General features: G+C 41.0%; 1 protein-coding gene across 1 annotated transcript; it reads right to left on the bottom strand.

Annotated features, from left to right (window-relative positions):
- Positions 1-14,113: 14,113 nt before the first annotated feature.
- LOC109899930 (inward rectifier potassium channel 2-like) lies at positions 14,114-22,750 on the bottom strand. Its single transcript, XM_020495577.2, has 2 exons — positions 22,568-22,750; positions 14,114-17,925 (listed from the first exon to the last, which is right to left on the bottom strand). The coding sequence occupies exon 2, from the start codon at positions 17,644-17,646 to the stop codon at positions 16,369-16,371; it is 1,278 nt and encodes a 425-aa protein (XP_020351166.1). The 5' UTR covers positions 17,647-17,925; positions 22,568-22,750; the 3' UTR covers positions 14,114-16,368.
- Between the last annotated feature and the right edge of the window lie 1,902 nt (positions 22,751-24,652).

Here is a 24,652-nt window from a genome sequence, read left to right as displayed (position 1 = left end):
GAAGACAGGTACTGTTGTATAATAACCTGCTTTGCTTTTTTTACTCTGAGCCATCGCTATTGCATAATTGTATTTATTTGTCTAATAGGTGCCTTTCCTATAGGCCTGATAGCCCTCTCAGATTTGAAAACAAAATTCAATAACACACACAAAAAAAGAATATATAGTGCCAAATAAGGGTTATTTGGCTTGTAACTAGCAGAACCCTTTTTGGTGCTAAATAGAACCCTTTTTTGAAGGTTCTATCAAGAAACATGCTCACAAAATTCTAAATTGAAATAAACCTTTCCTAAGGTTCTACAAAGGAACGTAATAAAGGTTCTATATAGCACCAAAAAGGGTTCAGCTATGGTAGCAACCTATTTTTGGTGCTGTATGGAACACTTTCTTTTGGTTTTTAATATAATCTTTACAGAGAATGTTTCTACAAAGAACTTCTCTCAATCGCAAATGTTCAAGAAACAAACTTTTGAAGAACAGTTTTTAAAAATTCTGGTTAGCCATATTGTAAAAATTATAATTGTATTAATTCACAAGTTGAATCAGGTGTGCTAGCTCTGGAACGGCTGGGGTCCCTGATGAGAGAATTGAGAACTACTGATTTAGTCAACAGTTCTCAACTGACACAATGCCTCACACAATGCCATAGCTATATTTGACAAGTAAAGACATAACACAAAAGATTAGATAAACTGTAATGACACTCACTCACAGTTCCACAAAAAGAGCTGTGAGCAAACCAGACCCCTTTTCTGAATGGTAAAGAACCATTAAAGGGCTCAAAGGGTTCTTTGAGTCATTATGGTTCTGAAAAGAACCATCATCCTTCCCAAAGAACACTTGAGGAATCCTCTTTTCTTAGTGTGTAGACTAAAACAATATTATGTAGGCCTATTATTTTTTACTCTTTGCACTAGTATCAAATATGTAACTAGGCCTACATGAGTGTGCAGCACTCGCCAACAAGGCTATGTTGTTTTCTCTGTTGTTGCTATTACTCTCTTGCTCCTTTCTAGTTTTATATGATAGAAATGACAGAAGGAAAACATTACATTAGATTTGCAGACTAATCACTCATGTTTGTAGTGGCTATGTCATGTTTCTAAGAAAAGGGTGAGTGAGATAAGATTGAATTAACCAGAGGATCTAGCCGTGTAATGATGATGATGATGACGACGATATGAATGCTTCCTAATTAGGTGTTATTGTTTACGGTTGTCAGTGAGGAGAGGCAACGTATCCTGGTATCCAGACCAGTATTTGTTTCCTTTTAAACACTTTTCAGCCTTTTATTGAGCCTGCCTGATGGGTGGGGGTTGCACTTTTGGTATTATTCTAATGATTCCATCGCATCAGGCATCTCAATCAAGCGCAGATAAAGTATTGGAAGTGAAAACAAATGCTATTTTAAAACAGAGGGGTGTACTACAAAGCAGGATTAATGACATCTAAATATTCTGAAATATATATATTTGAAGATAAGCTTGAAATGGGTATGGTCTAATTGACTCAACAACCAAAAACGTATACTTAAGTTCAGCTTTCTTAATTAACTGAAATAAATAGTTATTTTTGGTTGTTTATCAAAGTTAGCTGGCTAACTCATTGATCCTCCTTTATACTATACCCCTCTGGTCTGATTCAGACCACGAAGCAGCTAGGCACAAACCATGGACTCGTCACCCTCCCTGATGCAATGTCATTTAGATGTGGTACTCCACATTAAACCACATAATTCTTTTGTTATTACAGCGCTGCATTGCAATCCCTTTTCCACATTCATGTACTGTCTATTATGCTAATTAGAGTATAATTAGAATAGAATCGGTATCATTAATTCAAGATTATGATTACAGTTAACCATAGCACTTTCTTCAACAGCTAGCTTATTGTGCACATTGCTGATAATATTATGATATATTTACTCAAGGTAATTTTACTCAAGGTAATTTTACTCAAGGTAATTTGAATGTACAGGATCAGCCATAGCCTTTTGGGGGCCCTAAGCGAGATTTGGTTGCCCCCGCCTCACAGGAAAATATTTTAAGTGGACCCCTCTTGATGACGAATAGAACGTTTTTAGTTGTAATCTTAATTTCCTGCAATTCTACACATTTTGTCATGGGGTGGAGATAAATGTTAGCAGTTTCAAAGCAAATGATCTGCAATTCTACACATTTTGCAAAGATTAATGTCATGTTAATTGGTAGAGGCTAATTGGAGGAGCTATAGGAGAATGGGCTCATTGTAATGGCTGGAATGTAATAAATGGAAAGGTATCAAACACATCAAACATATGGAAACCACACGTTTGACTCTGTTCCATTTATTCCATTCCATTCATTACAATGAGCCCACTCTCCTTTTGCTCCTCCGACGAGCCTCCACTGATGTTAATGATATCTGAGTGAGAGTGTCTAACACAATCAATGGGGCCCCCCAAAGGTCAGAGCACATGGACACATGCCCAGCATGCCGGTCGGTATTCGGCCATGATTACCACAAGTTTAGATAGCTGGCTAGACTAACTTACCAATCTAATAATCGTTAGCTGATATTGCTAATTGAGTGAATGTCAGTAACTGACATAACAACATAGTAATTGCTGATGCACAACCACATTTTTAAATTGCACCTTGTGTATTTTAGTGTTCTAACTCTCAAAAGTAAGTTGAGACCCAGAATGATTTTGGACGGGGGCTCTAAACGAACGCTTCTGTCGCTTATGCCTGGAGCCGGCTCTGTGACTGTATTTTCTTACAAAGCCAGGAATTCAGGGATGCACCTGCCCCTGAACATTTTGGTTGTGTTCCAATTGGCACCCTATTCCCTTTATAGGTCTAAAGTAGTGCGAATAGGGGGCCATGGGACGCATGCATTGAATTAACTAGACTAGAGTGTTTGAAATGTGTTTTGTCAATTGTAGTTCATGGTGTTGTAATGGAAGGTTGGTAGGTCTGGGGTTCAACTTCAGACTGGATTCCAGCTCTGTCTGGGTATATTTTAAGGCCAAGGAACGAATTCAGAGTACACTTTAAAGGTCCCGAACAGTCAAAATCATGTTTTCATGAAATTGGACATTTATTTGGATGAAACCAGATCGAAGTATAATGACCAAAGTATGAAAAATGACTGTTGCTTCTATATTGCTAAAGTTGAATCATTAAGTTACTGGTCCCCTCCCCCATGTCAAACACTTGGATTCTGGAGGTGGGATTAAGCAACGTTGCAGAAGGCATGTTCACAGAGGGGTGTTGTTTACATAGCTAGGTAGCTAATCTACTGATGATGCCAATATTTTGACTGCAACGTGTCAGCAAATACAATTAGAGGTTTCCCCCATTCATCTGTGTCTGGTGTTAGCTAGTTACTGGCTAGCTAGGTCTTCAGCCAGCGTGGAACAAAAGCAAGGGAAGGGTTGCAGTTGTCATGTCATTACATCAAGAGACATGCCAAATGGGAAATTCATAATGTACAAACTTCTAGACATCATTAATAGTCATGAGTTGTAAACATTGTCAGGTAACTGCCAAAATAAAGGAAACACTTGAGTAAATGAGGGATACAAAGTATATTTAAAGTAGGTGTTTCCACACAGGTGTGGTTCCTGACTTAATTTACCAACTAAATCAAAATCAAATCAAATTTTAATGGTCACATACACATATCTAGCATATGTTATTGCGGGTGTAGCGTAATGCTTGTAAAAACATCCCATCATGCTTGGGGTCATATATGAAAATACCCAGTTGCCCATTATTTAGGCTGCTATGGCTAGAAGAAGAGATCTCAGTGACTTTGAAAGAGGTGTGTGCTCAACCCAATTTAACACTTATGGGAGATTCTGAAGCGGCACAATAGACAGCATTTCTAACACCATCAATAAAACACTGAATTGTGGAATTTCTCGTGTTGCATCCCTCTGAGTTCCAGACACTTGTAGAATGTATGCTAAGGCACATTGAAGCTGTTCTGGTGGCTCTCTCGACTGGTGGTGGCCCAACGCCCTAGACACTTTATGTTGCTGTTATTTTGGCAGTTACCTGTGTATACAGTGCCTTCGGGAAGTATTCAGACCCCTTTACTTTTCCATATTTTGTTAGGTTACAGCCTTATTCTCAAAAGGATGAAAAACATTTTTCCCTCATCACAATACCCCATAATGACAAAGCAAAAACTCCACCAAAAGATTCCCCAAATGCAGGTGTGCAAAATGTTCTTTTTTGTTTTAAACCTTTTTAGAATACGGCTGTAAAGTAACAAAATGTGGAGAAGTCAAGGGTTCTGGATACTTTCCGAAGGCACTGAATGTAATGTGCCCAGACTTCCCCCTGTAAAGTTTCCACTGAAATTGTTCAAGATGAACTGGCTAGCTAGCTTGATAAACAGTGCTGACGATTCCATTTGAGCTAGCTAGCTAAGATATGCAGCCAACATTTTGTTTATATTGATGCTGTTACAATAACCAAACAGTTGAATAAACAAATAATTTGTGAAACCATGATGAGACGTATGACAGTTTCCTGTCAAAGACGTGGACGTCGATTAAGGCAGCCCCACGCACCTCTCCGATTCAGAGGGGTTGGGTTAAATGCAGAAGACACGTTTCAGTTGAATACATTCAGTTGGACAATTGACTAGATATTCCCCTTTCTCTTCCCTTTCCCTCCACTTGCCATCTGGTGTGGTGCAATGGAACACTGGGGTGGGCTTTGGGCCTCAAAGACAATTTCCTTGATTCCTTGAAAGCATTTGATCCAGTGCTGGGTAAAGCTCACAAACTCACTTTTGCAAAAACCGAGGACTTCATAAACCAAGAGGACTTTATAGGGCCATAATAACATTGTCATGTTTGTGTGTGCTTAAACGCCACTAGTAGAATGAAATTGTTTCCAAAATAGGCTATCATGAATGGGTCATTTTTCTCTCATTGACCAAAGAGAGGAAAGAGGCCACCCTCTCTGTATCTATTTGACTGAAATGTTTGTATAATCCTTTCAGTCTGATGATTCATTCATCCCATTTTTACCAGATGCTCTTATCCAGAGTGATTTTATAAATGCTCCTACTGGAAGTGAACCCACAACCATGATGTTGTTGTGCCACAGACTACCAACTGAGCCACACGGGAACACCATCTCTCATTAGACATATACAGGCTTCAGAAGCTTTTTAAAAAGTTGTACTAAAATGGCCTTTCCAATAAATACAGCATCAGTCGTTCAGTAGCTGGTGTTGTTCCTCAGTCGTTCAGTAGCTGGTGTTGTTCCTCAGTCGTTCAGTAGCTGGTGTTGTTCCTCAGTCGTTCAGTAGCTGGTGTTGTTCCTCAGTCGTTCAGTAGCTGGTGTTGTTCCTCAGTCGTTCAGTAGCTGGTGTTGTTCCTCAGTCGTTCAGTAGCTGGTGTTGTACCTCAGTTGTTCAGTAGCTGGTGTTGTTCCTCAGTCGTTCTGTAGCTGGTGTTGTTCCTCAGTCGTTCAGAAGCTGATGTTTTTCCTCAGTGGACACAGGGGCTGGTTTTGTTCCTCAGTCATTCAGTAGCTGGAGTTGTTCCTCAGTCGTTCTGTAGCTGGTGTTGTTCCTCAGTCGTTCAGAAGCTGATGTTTTTCCTCAGTGGACACAGGGGCTGGTTTTGTTCCTCAGTCATTCAGTAGCTGGAGTTGTTCCTCAGTTTTTCAGTAGCTTCCTCATTTAGGGATCATCACCCTGCTACCAATTTATTTTCTTGTTTATTACCTGCGGCTGCATGGTCTAAAACAAAATCCAGTGTGTTGTCCATTCAGATTTTGCCTGATGGCTTTCTCTCTTGCTTGACCCTGAAGTACATACTGTAGAAGTAATTGTATCACCCAGCACCACCGTCTTTTCTATGTGCAGTAACTTTAGCAGAATGCCCTATGAGGAAAATCTTTGCAGCACCAACTAGTTGCTCCTTATTCTCTGTAATCTATCAGTGTGGAGTGTAGAGGGTAAGAGAGAGAGAGAGTGAGAGAGAGAGAGAGAACTTCTTTGAGTGTAATGTTTACTATACATTTGTATTGTTTATTTCACTTTTGTTTATTATCTACTTCACTTGCTTTGGCAATGTTAACATATGTTTCCCATGCCAATAAAGCCCTTGAATTTAATTTAGAGAGAGAGAGAGAGAGAGAGAGAGGAGGGATAGAGAGAGAGAAGGAAAGGAGAGAGAGAGAGATAACTCAAATCAAAATGTATTTGTCACGTGTGCCAAATACAACAGGTGTAGACCTTACAGTGAAATGCTTGCATACAGGTTCTAACCAACAGTGCAAAAAAGGTATTAGGTGAACAATAGGTAAGTAAAGAAATAAAAAACAACAGTAAAAAGACAGTGAAAAAGAACAGTAGCGAGGCTATATACAGTAGTGAGGCTATAACAGTAGCGAGGCTATATACAGTAGTGAGGCTATAACAGTAGCGAGGCTATATACAGTAGTGAGGCTATAACAGTAGCGAGGCTACATACAGGCACCGGTTAGTTGGGCTGATAAAGATAAAGAGGGGGAGAGGGAGGGGGGAGAGAGGGGGGAGAAGGAAGGAGAGAGAAAGGGAGAGAGAGGGGGGGATATAAATGGTGAACAGACCATTTGTCACTCCTCTACGGGCTCAGGTTGCTGTGACCAGCTGCAGTGCCACCCTGGACCCTGTACCTAACCCTCCCTTAACCCCTATATCTGGCCCCTCACCACTGTCTGGTCTAGGTTGTGCCTGTATGTCCGCCTGCATGTGCCAGGTTGAGTGTATCTTTATCCTTTAATCCAGGTCCTTTGCAGGACAAAAGAGAGGAGAGGACATGAACCAAATATATACCATGTTTACAATACCTTCCCTTACATGTATAATGATTGCTTTAAAAAACAAAATCATATTTGTCTTTAACACTGCATTGTTGGAAAGGGACCCGTAAGTAAGCATTTCATTGTTAGTCTACACCTGCTGTTTACCACACATGTGACAAATAAAATGTGATTTGATTGGAGGGTTGATTGTTCAGACTCAAAGAAAATGTTATCTGGACTAGTTTCAACTAGTCTTCTCTTATACTTTTTGCCAGCTGATAGTACCTTATACATACTGTAGGACAAGAGTACCAAGATCTTACAAGATCCTCTAAGATCTTGAACAAGATTGCTACCAGGGTAGTGGCTTATTCGCTCATTCAGGTCTGGGTAGAGTTACCATCAAGACATACTTGGGATTTTCGGTTTTACACAGGGGCATGTGCTGTAGTGCTATGCGGTTTGAGTCTTATGTCTCTGTGTGTGTGTGTGTGTGTCTGTTGCCTGGGGCCACTGTCAAACAGCAGATGCAGGAAATGGAAACAAGTCTTTTGGGTATTAAGAAAAGTATTCAGCTGGTCTGCTCCACAGTACCAGATAGTTATTTCAGCCAATAGAGGATAACTAACTCAATGGGAAGAGAGATAATTATGAATTATGCAGTGTGATACAATAGCAGTAAAACAATTTTAAAAATGTATTCACTGATTTTGCCCAGTTATAGAAGTACAAAGCTACAAGTATCTAACACATTACACTGTTATGTGAAAAGTATTATGCAATATTATTCATAATTCATGGTGCAAGCCATTCATTTCAATACTTTTGAAGTTAAGTTAGCTTTGTACAATACAAGACATGATGGATTATTTTCCACCAGGTACAACCATGGTGTGCACATTCCTATTTGAAATGAATGCATTACACAGATCATATCTCTGGAGCTATTAATGTCATAACTTGCTCTATAACTTATTGCTCCCAATCGACAATGGCAATCAATGACCGACCCATTGAAAGATGGAATGATGTGGGTGGCGTAAAGGTTTCTGGGACACAAGCTCAATTTCACTCTGAAAGCGGACTCCCTAAACGTGGGCATTGTGCGGCTGTTCGGCCATGGAAACCCATTTCATGAAGCTCCAGACAAACAGTTTTTGTGTTGACTTGCTTCCAGAGGGAGTTTGGACGTGTTACGACCTTCAACACTCTGTGGTCTGTTCTGTGAGCTTGTGTGGCCTACCACTTCGCGGCTGAGCCATTGTTGCTTCTAGATGTTTCCACTTCACAATAACTTACTGTTGACTGGGTAGCTCTAGCAGGGCAAGAATTTGACAAACTTACTTGTTGGAAAGGTGATACTGCCACATTGAAAGTCACTGAGCTATTCAGTAAGGCCATTATACTGCCAATGTTTGTCTAAGGAGATTGCATGGCTGTGTGCTCAATTTTTTTTTTTACACCTGTTAGCAATGGGTGTGGCGGAAATAGCCGAATCCACTCATTTGAAAGTGTGTCCACATACTCCTGTATATATAGTGTAGCTAGATGAGACAACCACATATCCACATATGACAGTCGTAGTAAGTACATTTAGCAACTTAAGTGCTAGTACGAAAAGAACAAGACTTTGTGATGTGGTTTGTCATGTTTCTGACTGCTGCTCTACAATTTGAAAGAGGACAAAAACGTTTTTAGCGCAAGAGCAATGTGTTGCATGCTGTCTTGTTACAGAGTGGCTTGTCTCTGATGGTGACTGTGCTTGGCATGACACCAAAGAGAAGTCAACTGTATCTGGCAAAGCTTCAAAGTCGGCATTGAGGAGTCAGAGCTAGTTAGGCTTTTGAAGCCCCTGGACTGTCCGGTTCTTGAAAATGTCCTCTACCACCTTGCTAAGTTGTTTGAATGGCTCTGATAGGTAGCATCACAAAACAGTGTATTATTGACCGCTGGTATGAGCAGGCGTATTTCACACATTTGATCATCAAGATCAAATATACAAACATTTATGTCCACATATAAAACATTTTTAATGCTAGATGCCAAGGGATAAACAAAGTTATCCACTGCGTGTAGTTTTCCGAGGCCAGTTGCCCAACTATCATCTTGTTGTTGTCTATCATTGTGAGGTACATACAGTATTTACTTGCCCCATCTCCCTCTTTGGTAGACCCTGAGGTATCCTCATACTTGGAGGTGCAGTTATTTTTCAACTGGGCAGGTATTTTCTAACCCCTATTTTCTAACATCTGTCATTCAACTGTATTATAAATCACTGCAACCTTTCGACACTGTCACATACTGTCAACACGTTCAGACAGAACAGGTCAGGAACTCTGGTCCAAGAACATGAGCACTAACTGAACTGACCATTGGGGCATACCAATGATACATGGTTAAAACTGGTTAAAATTACATCATTATACATTTAAAACCAGTTTTTGGTCCTTTTGTAATCTGGTTGTAACGGCATCACATTGTCTTTTAAAAACAAATCTGCCAAAAAGTATTTTGATTTGACCCTGACGTCCCCAAAGCAAAAGGGAACCTAGCTAACCCTGCTGCTCTTCTGAGGCAGGTTTTGTCTGGCAGGTTCAATCCAGCAAACACCGGAGGGATCACAGGTCTGGAAGAGAGCTGGATCTGTCTGAAAAGCTAAGTTCCCATTCAGGTTCAATAGCAAGAAAGGGTTTTTCTGGTCATATTTTGCTTGGGGAGGGAGGTGGATTGTTTTGTGTTTTATAGCTCTAAATTGTTGTCCTTTGATTCAGATTTTGGAAAATCACAAATATTCAAAACGTTGATAAATGGTTGAGCAAAAAAAGTGTCAAATTTTGTTAGATTAAAGATTATCGAACAATAAACTGCTGCTAACACCTGGTCTCTGTCTCTTATGGGTTTGCATAATGAAAGTTAGTCCAACATTTCTTATTGGGATGTTTGTTTGCTCATATACAACTTTATTGTTTGCATAAACAGGGGAGGTGCGGGGGTGGAGGGTGGAGGGTTGAAAGGCACAATAGAAGAACAGAAGCTCACCAACAGTAGCCAGAACCGCTACCCTGCTACACTGCCACACTGCAAGGCACTTAACAATATTGGACTATTATTTCCTTTTGAACAGGAAGTAGCCTCAATGTGCCTTTCCTAGTCACTACTTTTAAATGAATAATTCAATGAATAAATGGATTATTAAATGGTGTAACCAGAAATGGATTGACTCCTTACTCTATACTTTCTCACCAATGTCCCCCTCCGTGTCTCACTTTTATTGCCCTCCTCCCTTGGCGGTACATACCCAGCCAACATGACATTGGCATGATGTGGGCCCAATAAGGGCTAAAATATTGGCCCCCACGTAGGCTTCCCACATTGGGCCGATGCACCTTTGCTTGTACGGCTCCACATTGGCCCCCAAGGCATTGGCCCAGTGTGGCACATTGTGGGCAGCCCTCATTTCGCCTGAATAAAACCAAACCTTTTGGGTCGGCTGCCCATTACATTGCATCAGAAAGAAAAGAGAGATGTTGCTATATAGATGTTTTTACCACTTAAACTTTTATCTTATTTGACATGCACTTATCTAAGTATTTTTACAGACTTCATCAATGGCAGTGTTTATCCTCTTCGGTGGAGTTTAACGGCGTTTGGCATCCAATATTAAAACCCAGCACCTTATTACACTACTTTAACCCTATCTGATCCTACCCCAGGCCAATGGCCTGAGAGGACGGAACACTACCACTCCACACACCCTGTAACTCTTCTGAAGTCAAATATCGTACACCTAAGTACGTCTCTGCAGCTGCCACCACAAAATCTATTTTCTGTGACATACATTCCATCTCTACAGTACAGTTGATAACCATTGCTATGAACAAGAAGAAGCTAACCTTACTGAGAAGCTAACCTTACTGAAACATATATCCTTCATTGGCCTATCCCTGTGTTCTGGCACAGATCTACTATTCACAGGGATCCTCTCAGAGTCCCTCAACTTTGATCCACCCTCCTCTACTTTCTTCACTGCCTCAGCATAAGATATCTTCTGCACTACTCTGACCCTGGCCACCTCAACCTGCCTTTCTCGCACCAGACACTTCTGATCTCCAGCAACATGGGCACCCCTATAGTTGACACACACAACAATTCCCACCGAAACTACACATTCCTCTGTCCCATGTCCTCCTGCACACTTCCCACATCTTGGAATCTACCTCCTACACACTGCTGCAACGTGACCATAAACATGACACCTATAATACCGCAGTGTATTCGGTACAAAAGCTCTAACAGCATAACTCATATAGAGACTCTGAATAGAAGCTCAAAATAACAGACTGTCATCTCGGTTTCACCATGCTCCCCACCGGATATGCGTTGCACCAAATAGCGGGCATCACAAACACCAGGAATTTCAGCTTAAATTGCTCCTCCTCCACACACGCTACCACAAAAATCACTCCCTTCAACAGAGCAAAGCAAGAAACAGGTATTTCCCCAAGTTGAGTCGCACAGAGCGCCTTCTCCCTCTGATCTGAAGAAACAAACAAACATCACAAGTCCACTTTAGCACCTGCTCCCTCTGATCTGAAGAAACAAACAAACATCACAAGTCCACTTTAGCACCTGCTCCCTCTGATCTGAAGAAACAAACAAACATCACAAGTCTACTTTAGCACCTGCTCCCTCTGATCTGAAGAAACAAACAAACATCACAAGTCCACTTTAGCACCTGCTCCCTCTGATCTGAAGAAACAAACAAACATCACAAGTCCACTTTAGCACCTACTCCCTCTGATCTGAAGAAACAAACAAACATCACAAGTCCACTTTAGCACCTGCTCCCTCTGATCTGAAGAAACAAACAAACATCACAAGTCCACTTTAGCACCTGCTCCCTCTGATCTGAAGAAACAAACAAACATCACAAGTCCACTTTAGCACCTGCTCCCTCTGATCTGAAGAAACAAACAAACATCACAAGTCCACTTTGGGTTTTAAATTATTGTTATTATTATATGTTTTTTGACATCACACAACAAAACACTTCAACTGGAACGACACTCCAAGAGATGTTCACACAAAAATTGCTTGTGACCTTAGAGCTACAAAGTCATATCTAAAAAATAAGATTCCAAGATCATTTGGAACGCTCATTGGCTTGAATGGTGTTTTTACATTTGGTTATTTTTCACTTATCAACATGAATTGGAGTATATGCTGAAACCACGGCCTCAAATTTTCGAATGAGAATTATGACGTAGCTGGGCTGTGCGGGGCTTGGTGTGGGCTAGCCTGTGCTGGGCTTGGTGTGGGCTAGCCTGTGCTGGGTTTGGTGTGGGCTTGGTGTTTTTGGCACCCACCAAATACCCACATGTGGCCAATAGCTTCATGTTTGCTGGGCAGTGTCTTCATCCCAAATAGCATCCAATTTGCTATATAGTGCACTACTTTTGACCAGGGCCCATAGGGTTTTTGAGTAATTCTTGACAAATGAGTTGATTCTTAGAACAGAACTGGAGTTATTATCTGACTCCATTTCTCTCTCCTCTGCCAGTTTGGTAGGAAGTGAATCAGATCACTTAGCTGCCAGAATACATCAAACACAAACACAAACACAAACACACACACACACACACACACACACACACAAACACACACACACACACACACACACACACACACACACACACACACACACACACACACACACACACACACACACACACACACACACACACACACACACACACACACACACACACACACACACACACACACACACACACACACAGCACTGACTCCAGAGTCAAGACTCCAGAAGTTGACATTAGTGTCAATCTTCATAAACTGTACACTTAGGAATTTTCCATGGAGCTCAGTTTTCTCCTGTTTTTCTCCATCATCCCTCTTCTCTCTTGAACACACGTGCAGGGGTGGAGGGTTATTGTCATCCGTTTCTTTTTGCTCTCTTCCAATACTGGATTTTGTCTTTGTGACATGATGACAGGGCAATTAACCATGTTTTTTTTCTCTCATTAATTTTGTATTCAGAGCAGACCTGTGATTTAGAGCACTCCTATAGATTCCCAGTTTAACCATAATATCTGTCACTAATGAAATATTGCTTTGTATCATTGCACATTTCCCTGACACTATAAGACTGTCTGTTGTGCAGAGATCATTGAAAGAAATGGATGTTATGTTAGAAACTTAAATTATATACATTTGTTAAATATCTTGGAGAATAAAACCACATTTTCACTCAATGTCACAGTTGAGATACATGTAAATGATGGGATGTAGAGATAAATCAGTGATAAAAACACTCCGTGGAGGATTGAAAAGTAGCCCAAAGTCTGACCATACTCTGGTCATACTTGAAATACAGCAATCCATTCTCATGGTCTTGGGAGTTACAGGAGCTGAAGTTGATTGGAAACCACAGATTGACACTCATCTATGAATAATAGACTAATTGTGAAGAATTGGAACACTCATTATGAGCAGCACAAAGATCAATACAATTACAGTGGACTGGAAGACAAGATGAGCGATGTACAGAGCAGGAAAGTGCCGGGGAAAGTGTGTCGAAGCAAGAGAAACTGAAATAGATGGATATACTGTAGGTGGAGTGTGTCAGAGTGAGAGAAATAGAAAGGGGTGCTGCTAATCCCTATTGGTTTAATAATAATCCCTAATGCGTTCTAGGAAGTCGACAAGACGTAGGACAGGGGTGCTGCTTATTATCACAAGCTAAACCACTACTGTAGAAGGTAAGACTTCTGACGCACATGTACAGGGTCCCTTCAAAACATACTCTACCAGAGCTGATCCACTGGCCCTTGGCCAATTCTGTATTTTTCCATATTGCATCCCAAATGGTACCCTACTCCCTATATAGTGTACTACATTTGACCATGGAGCAGAGCTTTGTTCAAAAGTAGTGCATTATGTAGGGAATAGGGTGCCATTTGGCAAAGACATATCTGTCTTGAGGATTGTTCATATTCTCAAAGAGGGACACTGAGATGTTCTCATAAATATATCACAAACTTTGTCTGGTTTATTCAATGGTTTGTTGCCTTAGTACTAGATACAAGATAAGGGGGGAGTTTCACAACATCCTACAGTAACCCCAGAAGCCTGATGATAGATATTTAACATATTATTTCCCTGATGGAAGAGAATACTTTTGTTTTTACGTGACCTCAATAACAGATTTTTAGGTCACTTTAAATCATTGGTGGTTTACTGTGTTACTGTATGTCAATATCTTAAATTATTATAATCATTATTACCATGGCAATGAACACAACATCATTTGATCATTCATTGAGGTTTTATTGAAAAAAGTAACAATATAATAGCATGTACAATAACAATAATAACATTATTAATAATATAAAATCTTTACATTCCATTGTTTTGCAGTAAAACTGGAAGACTCTGATACAAAATTACTGCAACAGGGAGGGAGGGAGGGGGTCTATGTACAAGAAAAGGAACATTTTAGCCGAATGGCCTTCAGTCAAAGAAATAGGAGATAGATTTGCCATAATGCAAACTCTATAGGCTTTCAATATATCTTATTAATATGCCTAGGTTACAGTACTGTTGGCTTAGTTTAAACCATGTTTTCCAATCCAAGATTCCCAAGTAAAACAATAAACAACTTAAAATGAAAAATAAAATAATATTTGATATCAAGGCATGGTAATCCTTAGGCATACTCTGGATATAAGTACATGTTCATGAACAGCAAAGACATTGATAGGGTATGATAGAGGGGTAGATGCATTGTATTTTATACTCTCCTTATTTAAAGAGAATTTAGGAGAAGATATTCTCTTTTTGTGATGGCCGAATTGTGGACGACCTAAGTACTAAGACGAAACTGATGTTTTGTTGTTTTGCTTAAACATATTTTTTACTGAAAAATAACTATTGTAACTTGAGTTATTTTTTGAGCATGTGCTAACACCTAAGAAAAACTGTTAAAACATGTTGCTGATCTAGTCTAGTCTGGCTTAGATCTTTGGCTTTGAATATGAAAATGACAGTAACACTTTACTGAAAGCCTCTCATCATAACTTTGCGTATCATGACTGTATCACAGTGAGATTGATTAAGTCTTATGCTGAATGAGTTCCAATTAAGTGCTGTGAACACATCTAAAAGGAGTGTTGGAAAATAAATATTTCCTCTACATTTTTTTTTACTTTTGAAAAATGCTCTACTTCTACAATTAACAAATAGATGAGACACTCAACAATTATTATGATGATAATAATACTCTTTGGCTTCTTCTGTTATCAAACCCTACAAAATGCAACAACATAGCAGCACTTTTTGAGAACATTTGTATGCTCATTTTCACTCCCCCTTGTCTTGTAGGCATTAATTCAGTTATGCTAAATTTCAATACTAATACCACCCTGCTCATTTCCTTCACACAAAACAGGCATGTTTCTATTGAATTGACCAGCATTGAACGGCCCTTACATGTACAGTATGTTATGTTGTATGTCTGTTATGAGACCAGCTCAAATAACAAAAGTCCATACAGGTTCAAATATCTGCTTTGGATAAGTACTGTATTGAAGTAGCAGTTCATATAAAAAGGTATCAAATTGATCATTTAGTTGTTGTTTTTTTAAAGGATTTGTTCCGCTACTTTACAACAGCTGCATAGTATTTTCTCCAATAGGTTAAAGCTACATTGAGCTACATTTCCTTTGGTGCAATTCACTAAAGCCTTCAAAGATTGCCCAGTTCACTGCAACATGAGGCTCTAGTCAAAGCCAAAATCAGTTGTGCATTCACTGGAAAATTGGTGATAAATTCCAATCTCATTATAAAGAAAAAGGGCTGAATTACAGCTTAATTGTTTGGATAAACATTAAATAACTTTATAGTACTTTGGAGATGGTTGCCCATGATCAATTAAAAAGTGCAAATTAGCTAAATAAAAACATATTTGGTTTTCACTCTGAAAGAGCAGAACTTTCAAAATGTCTCTCTTACTCTATGGGTGGACATCTTTGTTTGTTTTTCCCCAGTTCCTCTGAAACGAGAAAGTAGAGAATTTGCATATAGCAGCATTTTTCTTTTCAACTTAAGGGCAGTGAATAGAAATCAAAACTATAGTTCTTAAAACCATCTTGTTCATTATTTGCTGGACAGATACACAGAGACATGTCTGCTAATTTCAAGTCATTATATCTAACATCCCTTCCAATATTATATGGATGCATGTTCCTGTCTATCCATAGATGCTAAAGAGATGTATACTTTTCATTTTCTTGTGGGAACCATTTTTCAAGAACATTTTCCTTCATCTATGCACATTTCATAGTGCTGTTTTTGTTGTAATATGCAATTACATTGTTTTAAGAAACTATTACATACAAGTCCCCGGCTACCCCGTTCCCACAGCAGTACCTTCGGCATGAATCTGTCCTTTACACAAGGCCCAGCTCAGCTCAATGTGCCTTTTGGAACAACAGAACGTGATTCTAGAATCAGAAACTTCTTCTCTGTGAGGTGGTTTGAAGTCTCTGCACAGTTATATTTCAGATTCTCGCCTCAGGGGCCTGGGCTCTAGTGGCACAGTGGCCTGGTGACGCGCAGAGTCTGAGATATTGTCTGTGTGAGTTACGTCTGGGCCCACGCTACCCCCGTTCCCCTCGTCCGTCTCCTCTTTGTTAGTCAGCGCCACCTCGTTCTCGTAACAGAAGGAGTTGGAGCTGGACAGGATGTATTTTTTCTCTGCCAGGTCTCTGGCACTGCACAGCGGAGTGCTGGGCACCTCGTAAGTCTTATGAAAGCGAGAGTAGTCCACCTTGTAGTAGCTCTTCTCCTCGAAGAGCACTGGGTCAAAGCGGTGGCCCCAGAGGATCTCGCTGGCCAGGTAGGAGCTGCGGCACTGGGTGGTCATGGCCGTGGCCTCCACCATCCCCTCCAGGATCACCACGATCTCAAACTCGGACGTCTCCAGCTGTTGCTTGCTCATGTCATAGAATGGGCTGTCCTCGCTGATCTCGTGGACGATGGTGATGGGGGACACCAGGAAGATACGGTCAACTCCACTGTCGAAGCCCACGTCGATGTCCACTTGGTCCAGAGGGATGAACTCCCCCTCTGCAGTGGTGCGCGACTTGAGGAGCTGTGCCCGAACGTGGGCCTCCACCAGGTGGCTTTTCCTCAGGTTCCCCACGCGCCACATTAGACACAGCTTGTTGTCCCTCATGGCCACTGTAGCGTTGTGGCTGAACACCAGCGTCTCATTCCTCTTCTTGGGCTTGGCCATCTTGGCCATGACGGCGCCGATGATGAAGGCATCAATGATGCAGCCCACAATGCTCTGGAAGACCACCATGAAGACCGCCACAGGACACTCGTCGGTTACATAGCGGTAGCCATAGCCGATGGTGGTCTGGGTCTCGATGGAGAAGAGGAAGGCTGCGGTAAAACTACTAACGTTGGAGACACACTTCTGGGCGTCGTTCTCCAGGTCCCCATGGAAGATGGCGACCAGCCAGAAGACACAGCCGAAGAACAGCCACGACAGGAGGAACGCCAGGCAGAAGATGACGAACATCCACCGCCAGCGGATGTCCACACAGGTCGTAAAGATGTCGGCGAGATAACGCTGGCCCTTCTCAGAGACATTGATGAACTGCACGTTGCAGTGACCGTCCTTCTTGACAAAGCGGCTCTGGGGCTGGTGCCTCGTGTGCACCTTGCCCTTGCCGTACCCGTTGGGCACTGCCACAGTGGCCAACTTCATGCCGTGCTCCTCGGTTGACACTATGCTGTAGCGGTTGGCTCGCACACTTCCCATCACCTCGTTCTGGTGGGAGGGCTGTGGCGCTGCTTCTGCTTTGGAAAACAGTCTGAGTTTTTGGAAAAAGCGTTGGAGAAACAGTTTTGAAACGCTAAGGGGGACCAACTCAAGCAGGAAATGGGGTGGTGAAGTGAGGCGGACAGGGGGACGGAGGGAGGAGGAGACAAAGCCTCTCTCTCTCTCGGTCCTTGACGGCCTCTGGTATCCACAGGGCTGAGGATGATGAGTTGATCAGCGCTCTCTCATCGGGCGACCGGACCCCAGCAATGACGTATGCTGAGGGAAAAAGAGATAGAGAAAGGTGTTAGACTTACTGACGGTGTCAAAGAACGGATACAGAGGTAAAAATCTGTTAGTAATGATACGAGTCATGATAAAAGCAATATGAACTCAATGTCCTTATTTAACGGTAACAGCTTCCAATCTGAACTCTGTACATGAAATAGTCATGGATTATTATATCGTTATCCATTCGATTACCATGTAGTGTGTGCAGCCTGAGAATACCATCAAATACTGTATACCCAAGAGTAAGAACAAGTACGTCTCCTCAAGCCAACAATATTTCATTCAGTTATGACAAAATAACAACCGTATTCAACCCCGATCCTGGCTTTTCCACTCTCCACTGAGAGAGGTCACAGAGTAATTGGAGTAAGGTCCCACTGATGGTCATTCACAAAGCATACTTGTTTTTGTTGGCCTCAGTGTCGACAAGATAATTTCTTGTTGGATTGTGGGTTACGGTGTTTCTACGGGATCCCATGGACGGGATTCTTTGGACTTTTTTCAAGTTCTTGACCTACCGTTACTGTTAACTGATGACTGATCATCGTCGGATGCACATGTACCTTCAAAATGTTATATTTACCAGCACATTTGTTGCAACATGGAAGAGGAAATAACAGTCTTGTTAAAGCAGAAAATGAATGATTGGTTTAATATTGCTTAACAAGCAGGCCCGTCACTTCCACTCTGTGAAGTAGGGTTGTCAGTAGGCCCGTCACCTGTCAAGTAGGCCCGTCACTTCCACTCTGTGAAGTAGGGTTGTCAGTAGGCCCGTCACCTGTCAAGTAGGCCCGTCACTTCCACTCTGTGGAGTAGGGTTGTCACGACAGTAGGGTTGTCTCAATACCAGTATCGCGATACTACGAAACCTAATTTTCCATGGATAAAACTCTTTGGTCCTTTAAGAAACCTACTGTAGGTAACATATTGTGTGCTATAGCTTGGAAAATAAACATGTGATTCTGGTTGGCAACATAAGGCTGCTCGTTTCCATCATTAGAACAGTTTCCTTGGGAAATGTTGTCCGCTTCATGTTTTGTTTCCTTGCCACGATACCTCTGAGTATCGCAATTCTTTTACTGTGACAACCCTACCGTGAAGACGGCCACACCAGCCTGTTTGTCACGTTGCACGGTGCATGCACCACTCTTCCTGACTCATTGCCCACTCATTGCCCTGACTTAATGTCCATTTTCACATACCTTGCTAATCACAACCATACCCATTAAAACCAGTAGATGTTGATAGCGCTGACTTCATCCATGCATTCCAACTGAAAACTCCCAACGGCTCATGAAGCCGGAAGTATTTGAATTTGAAGTTCGCCATATGGCTGAATGGGGCTGAGTGGCACCAACAAAAACAAAAAAAATTGCTAAGGATCATGGAGAAAGTGGCCGTAACTAACAATGGATCATGGTCGATGTAATCGTTTTCATCATGCCTGAGAGTCAACTCCACGCTGCTAGATGACGTCGGTGTCAATAACGGAAGCCCCATAGACATTGGTTAGCCGGAAGCATCTCCACTTGACAGGCTCGTTGAATCTGCGCTCTCATCGGGAAAGCACATCACAACCCCTGAGGTGCACATGCAACGAGTGTGCATAAGGGCACAAGCCTCCTCGTAGCCTGCCAGTCTGTGATTGGTCTGTGCCAGCACGTGATCCTGAGTGACAACAAGTGTTGTCAGAATGGATCACCATTTAATTAAATATCTTGATTTGTAGCAAATGTTTTAATAATTAACTGTGTGGATTGAACTTGATCATAATAAACTAATTTTACAGGCCAAAATGGCCGTCAACATTTTTTATTGTTTGGCTGTTCTGGCTATCATAATTTACACAGGCTTTCTAGGGCAGACCAGGGCTTTTGGCACCGTGTAGTGGTGCTTGGTGTTTTCAGGTAGTAATGATGCGTTTTTAAATGGGGTGTCAGTGGTACAGAAATAACAGTTATTCCATTTGCTGTGTGACTTGACTACACAAATGTTTGTGGAAACTTTCCCGATTAGTGGGGAAATGTGAACATGAAAGTGTACACAGTATCCCTCTTTCTCTGGCTCATGTGTGCATTTGAGGGCATCAACGTAACTTGTTGACACAGAGTCCTCTGGGACTTCATCTTCTCTCAGCAGCAAAATGGCTGTCCTGTGAGGGCTCTAACTCTGGCACTACTGTAACACCACTCATTAAAAGAGAGCCCTTCCTGCCTGTGTCTGCTCTGTTATACATGTCCTAGCCATGGTTGCAACGGACATTGTGAACGCTTTTGTTTTGTTTGGTTGGGGTTTTTCCATTTACAAGAAATGTATTGAATTTAGTAAAGACTTTTGGGAGATTTTATGATATGAGAGTCAATGATGAAAAGGAACATGAGTGCGTCAGGAAAATATATATTTTCTTTGTGTTCCCTTGTTTGCAATACTTAAATCCCCAAATAGAATTACTTTTACTCAAAGTAAACACATCAGAGATGTTTAGCTATGATTAGACTGCAGTCTCTCTTTAGTTAATTTACAAACGTTTCTGTAGTGTGTAGACTGACTTCAGATATTTATTTTCATGTTTCTAAGTAAGTTTAAAGATGGAGTCCGCACTAGGGGAAACAGCACCACTGTCCGCCCCATGGATGTTATTGTTTTTGTTGACGAAACAGAGGTGGGGGGCAGTACATATTCTTATCCAGCAGCATACCACCCTGCATACCACTGCTGGATTGCTTCTGAAGCTAAGCAGGGCTGGTCCTGGTCAGGTCCTGGATGGGAGACCAGATGCTGCTGGAAGTGGTGTTGGAGGGCCAGTAGGAGGCACACTTTCCTCTGGTCTAAAAAAATATCCCAATACCCCAGGGCAGTGATTGGGGACACTGCCCTGTGTAGGGTGCTGTCTTTCGGATGGGATGTTAAACAGGTGTCTTGACTCTCTGAGGTCATTAAAGATCCCATGGCACTTATTGCAAGAGTAGGAGTGTTAACCCTGGTGTCCTGGCTAAATTCCCAATCTGTCCCTCAAACCATCATGGTCACCTAATAATCCCCAGTTTACAATTGGCTCATTCATCCCCCTCCTCTCCCCTGTAACTATTCCCTAGGTCGTTGCTGCAAATGAGAGTGTGTTCTCAGTCAACTTACCTGGTAAAATAACAAATAAATAAAAATGCTGCTGTTCTATAACACTTGCAATGACTGTTTGAGGGGAAAGAATATTGTTTACTGTTTGCAGTAACCTCTTTGCTGTTGTAATATCATAAAAGGACGTTTCACTATTAAGGATTCGATCTTTAAAGTGTGATATCTGCAGTATCAGCTCCTAGAATTAGTCCTAAAATATCTTATTAAATTGGATCTCAAATAGCATGTTGGTGATGAGTGGAGTTAAGAGCACCTCATTCATCAAACTTGGGCATTATTTGGGGAAGTTTGCATTGTTGGCAGTAATCAGTAATATGACATGCAAAGTCAGTCAGCATTACAACCTCTCCTCAATGAATATCAATTAGGATGATTGTCTGGTTTAGACAGTACTTGATTAATAGGAAGTTTAGTGTCGAAATTGAATAGATAAGGCTGTTTTGTTTCCTTTGTTTATTTAGATTTTGTGGTTTGACAGGATCCTTAATTTTGTGTTGCTTTTAGGAAGATCAATAGATACTAAACAGCGATATTCCTATCTGTTTCTATGGGACCATGGTAACAGAATGGAAAAGTATAACTGTCTATTATTCTATTATTACAGACCCTTTTTGATCAGTGGGGTAATTATGCTCGGTGGAAAACTGATGTCATGGTTAAAGTTTTTCTGCAGAAACAGAATTTACCGAATTTACGGTAACCCTGAGCTACTGCCAGCGCACAGTTGTTCACGAGTGCCTAAGGGATGGTCTTGCAATTGTTACAGTGCTACTATACCTCTGCAGCCACACACAAAAATATATATTTTACAATGTTTAATTTACGACTACCATTTTAACATACAATAAAATATGTATCTACAGCCAGGCTCCAAGCGGCACTCAAAATAAGGTAAATGCCATCTACAAATACGAACAGGTGCGGCCTAAAAAAAATGGGAACCAACTGCGTCTTTCAAACATTCAATTCAGACAAGTTAGAACTGTAGGCCTACACGCATATATGTTTACATTGATAATATAGGGCCTATGACTTACAATGATTGCATGGCAAATGTAAAATGTTTGTATTGCATATATTTGCAAGAAGTGTAGCCTATTGCATCATACATGCATGAATCAGCCCACCCATAAACATGACATGTTTATCGCACTTAAACGTATTATGCTGGGTTTAAATCGTTTGATCAAATGATTTAAATTCATAAACAATGATGAATAGCAGTTATATTCTCTGCAAGCTATCAGCCACAATGGATATGACTTTGTCGTGTAAATCGCCGGTATCCCTACTCCCCTGCGCCGCGCATCCATTCAAGTGCCACTGTTCCACGCTTTTCAAATAGGCCTAGAGATCAAATACAATAAAACGGAGTCTATTGAGTTGGCTAATAGTTATGTAATAGGCTCCAGTATTCTACCATGTCATGCATTCAGCATCATCAACTTCCCCAAAAGTTTGATACGAATTGCTAGAAAGAGGTTTTTAAACCTACCAGTTGCTCATTTGTAGACCGGATCAACGGACAGTTTAAATTATATTCCAGAAGTTATGTTCTCTGGTATCCACACTTTTCAAACCGTTTGTTTCTGTTTTTAAGTAGTTGCCTTGTTATGATGACAGCGATAACCGACAGTCCCTCATGTCACTAAAATGACTGGTCTTGACAATGTGGTTCGCAAATAGTTCGCCAGAGCAATTTAAATAGAGTATACCGGCATGCTCCGCCTTCTGGTCCTTACCCAGCCAATAATATTACAGAGACGAAAACGCGCTAATATAGTCGGTTGATACATTGACACTGCTGTTTGAAACTTGTGAGAAATTCCATAGACTATAGAATGAAAGTGGTGTTTGGGGAGACATGTCAGGGGTTTGGATAAGGACGGTCGTGCTTAACACCAACTTGGTAGTTTAGTGGTGTTAATTAATATTGATTATCGATAATTCGTTTTAGAGTTGCCGGGGATGGTGGATTCATTTTAAGCAGAACACAGGAACATAATTTCCCCCAAAGGGTATATTTTTATACTCTAAACCCCTCCGCCGGGACAAGTTATAAAACTCTCCTAAATGTTCTACAATGTTCAGGCAATAATGTTAGGCTACTGTCAAAGAATAAAGAGTTGTTAGAAATTAAAAGATTGAATCAAACATTTTATGCATTGTTGGCTTCAAAAGTGCCCATTACCTATACACAAGTTGAAACAGTTTTTCTATTTGCCTGCTGCTTCACATGATCCCATCTGAAGATATTCCCCTAAATCTGACCCTCTCAATAAAATAGACTTAAATATACATTATTCTTGATCTGTTTATCTAGGATATTTCCATGGTATCTAGAGCCTATGGTAAAATGCAAATGTATTTAGTAGGAAAAAGTTATTCTAACTTCCAATGTTATATTTTGGTTATCTTCCTCCACTATAAAAGTTCTGAGGATGTTTATGCCTCAAAAGTTTAATTTTAGGTCCAGATCTGTCTGTCTTGCTCCACAGCTGTTTCAGTTGGATGCCATAAGAGCAGGATGCTTACTAATGATAAGCTCTGACCCTTATCCTACCTCCTTTTCTGCACATATTGAACTGTTTATTTGTGCTATATGTCAGTGGCTCTATTAATAGCAGGTCATATATTTAGCTACCCGAACTTGCTGTGTGAGTTCTGAGTTGGCCATCGGCACTCAGCGCATGTTTGCTTTTCATGCCCAATTTACAACTACAGGAGTTAGAAGAAACAGTCATGCTGCTCAGGGCCACAAGGTGGAGAGCACGAGACTGATATTGGAACATGATTGGTCCCCACATGAGCTCTCCTGTGACGCTGTGGGGAGGAAGTAAGAGTGAGAAACATGGAGAGATGTCCATCAACTTGCATTCACTCTATATTGACATGGTGCCATATCTTTGTTCATGTCTGTGCCCTATGACCTCTCATATGATTGTCTTATGACTTAAAGAAGATATTGGGTAAGTAGGCCTATTAATCTCAATGTTCAGCTTGCTGTATATGAGCCATCATGACAGTGTAGTTACAGTAACTGTTTTAAATGTTACACCACATGTTTTGTATATCTTGGACAATATTATAGTTTTTTGATAGATTTATTATCCTCTTAAAAAACATTATACTGTCTTAATGACATTATGGCTTTAAACATCCCTGTAAAATCAAAGCAACTGAAAGGCACAGAGACAGTGTAATCTGCTTCCTTCACATCAAAGTTCCCTTGTTGTTCCTCACCTTTGTACTTACAGACATGGACCAGATTCATCAGATGCCAGGTGCTGCTCTGCCACCAATGACATGGAGGTGGATACTATAAATGCCAGGTATTGTGCTTCAGGGTATTGGGCTGCAGTGTGGGTCCAGTGGAAATAAGCATGCCAGACTAACAGGTGTTTACACCACAGTGACCACAATATGTCTCCAAATAAAAATGTACCCACTCAATTCCAAGTTAAATAACACTGATGATTCTTCAGTAACGTATTAAGAGACAAGGTAACATGAGTCGTGATTATTACTACTTTCTGCATATTCAAGGACATACATTTAGTCACTCATGATACACTCATGA

The sequence above is a fragment of the Oncorhynchus kisutch genome, linkage group LG11, assembly GCF_002021735.2.
Source record: "Oncorhynchus kisutch isolate 150728-3 linkage group LG11, Okis_V2, whole genome shotgun sequence".
In the NCBI taxonomy this organism is placed as follows: domain Eukaryota; kingdom Metazoa; phylum Chordata; class Actinopteri; order Salmoniformes; family Salmonidae; genus Oncorhynchus; species Oncorhynchus kisutch.
Note: the sequence above shows the minus strand (reverse complement) of the source record. Positions and strands in the feature narration are given on the sequence as shown.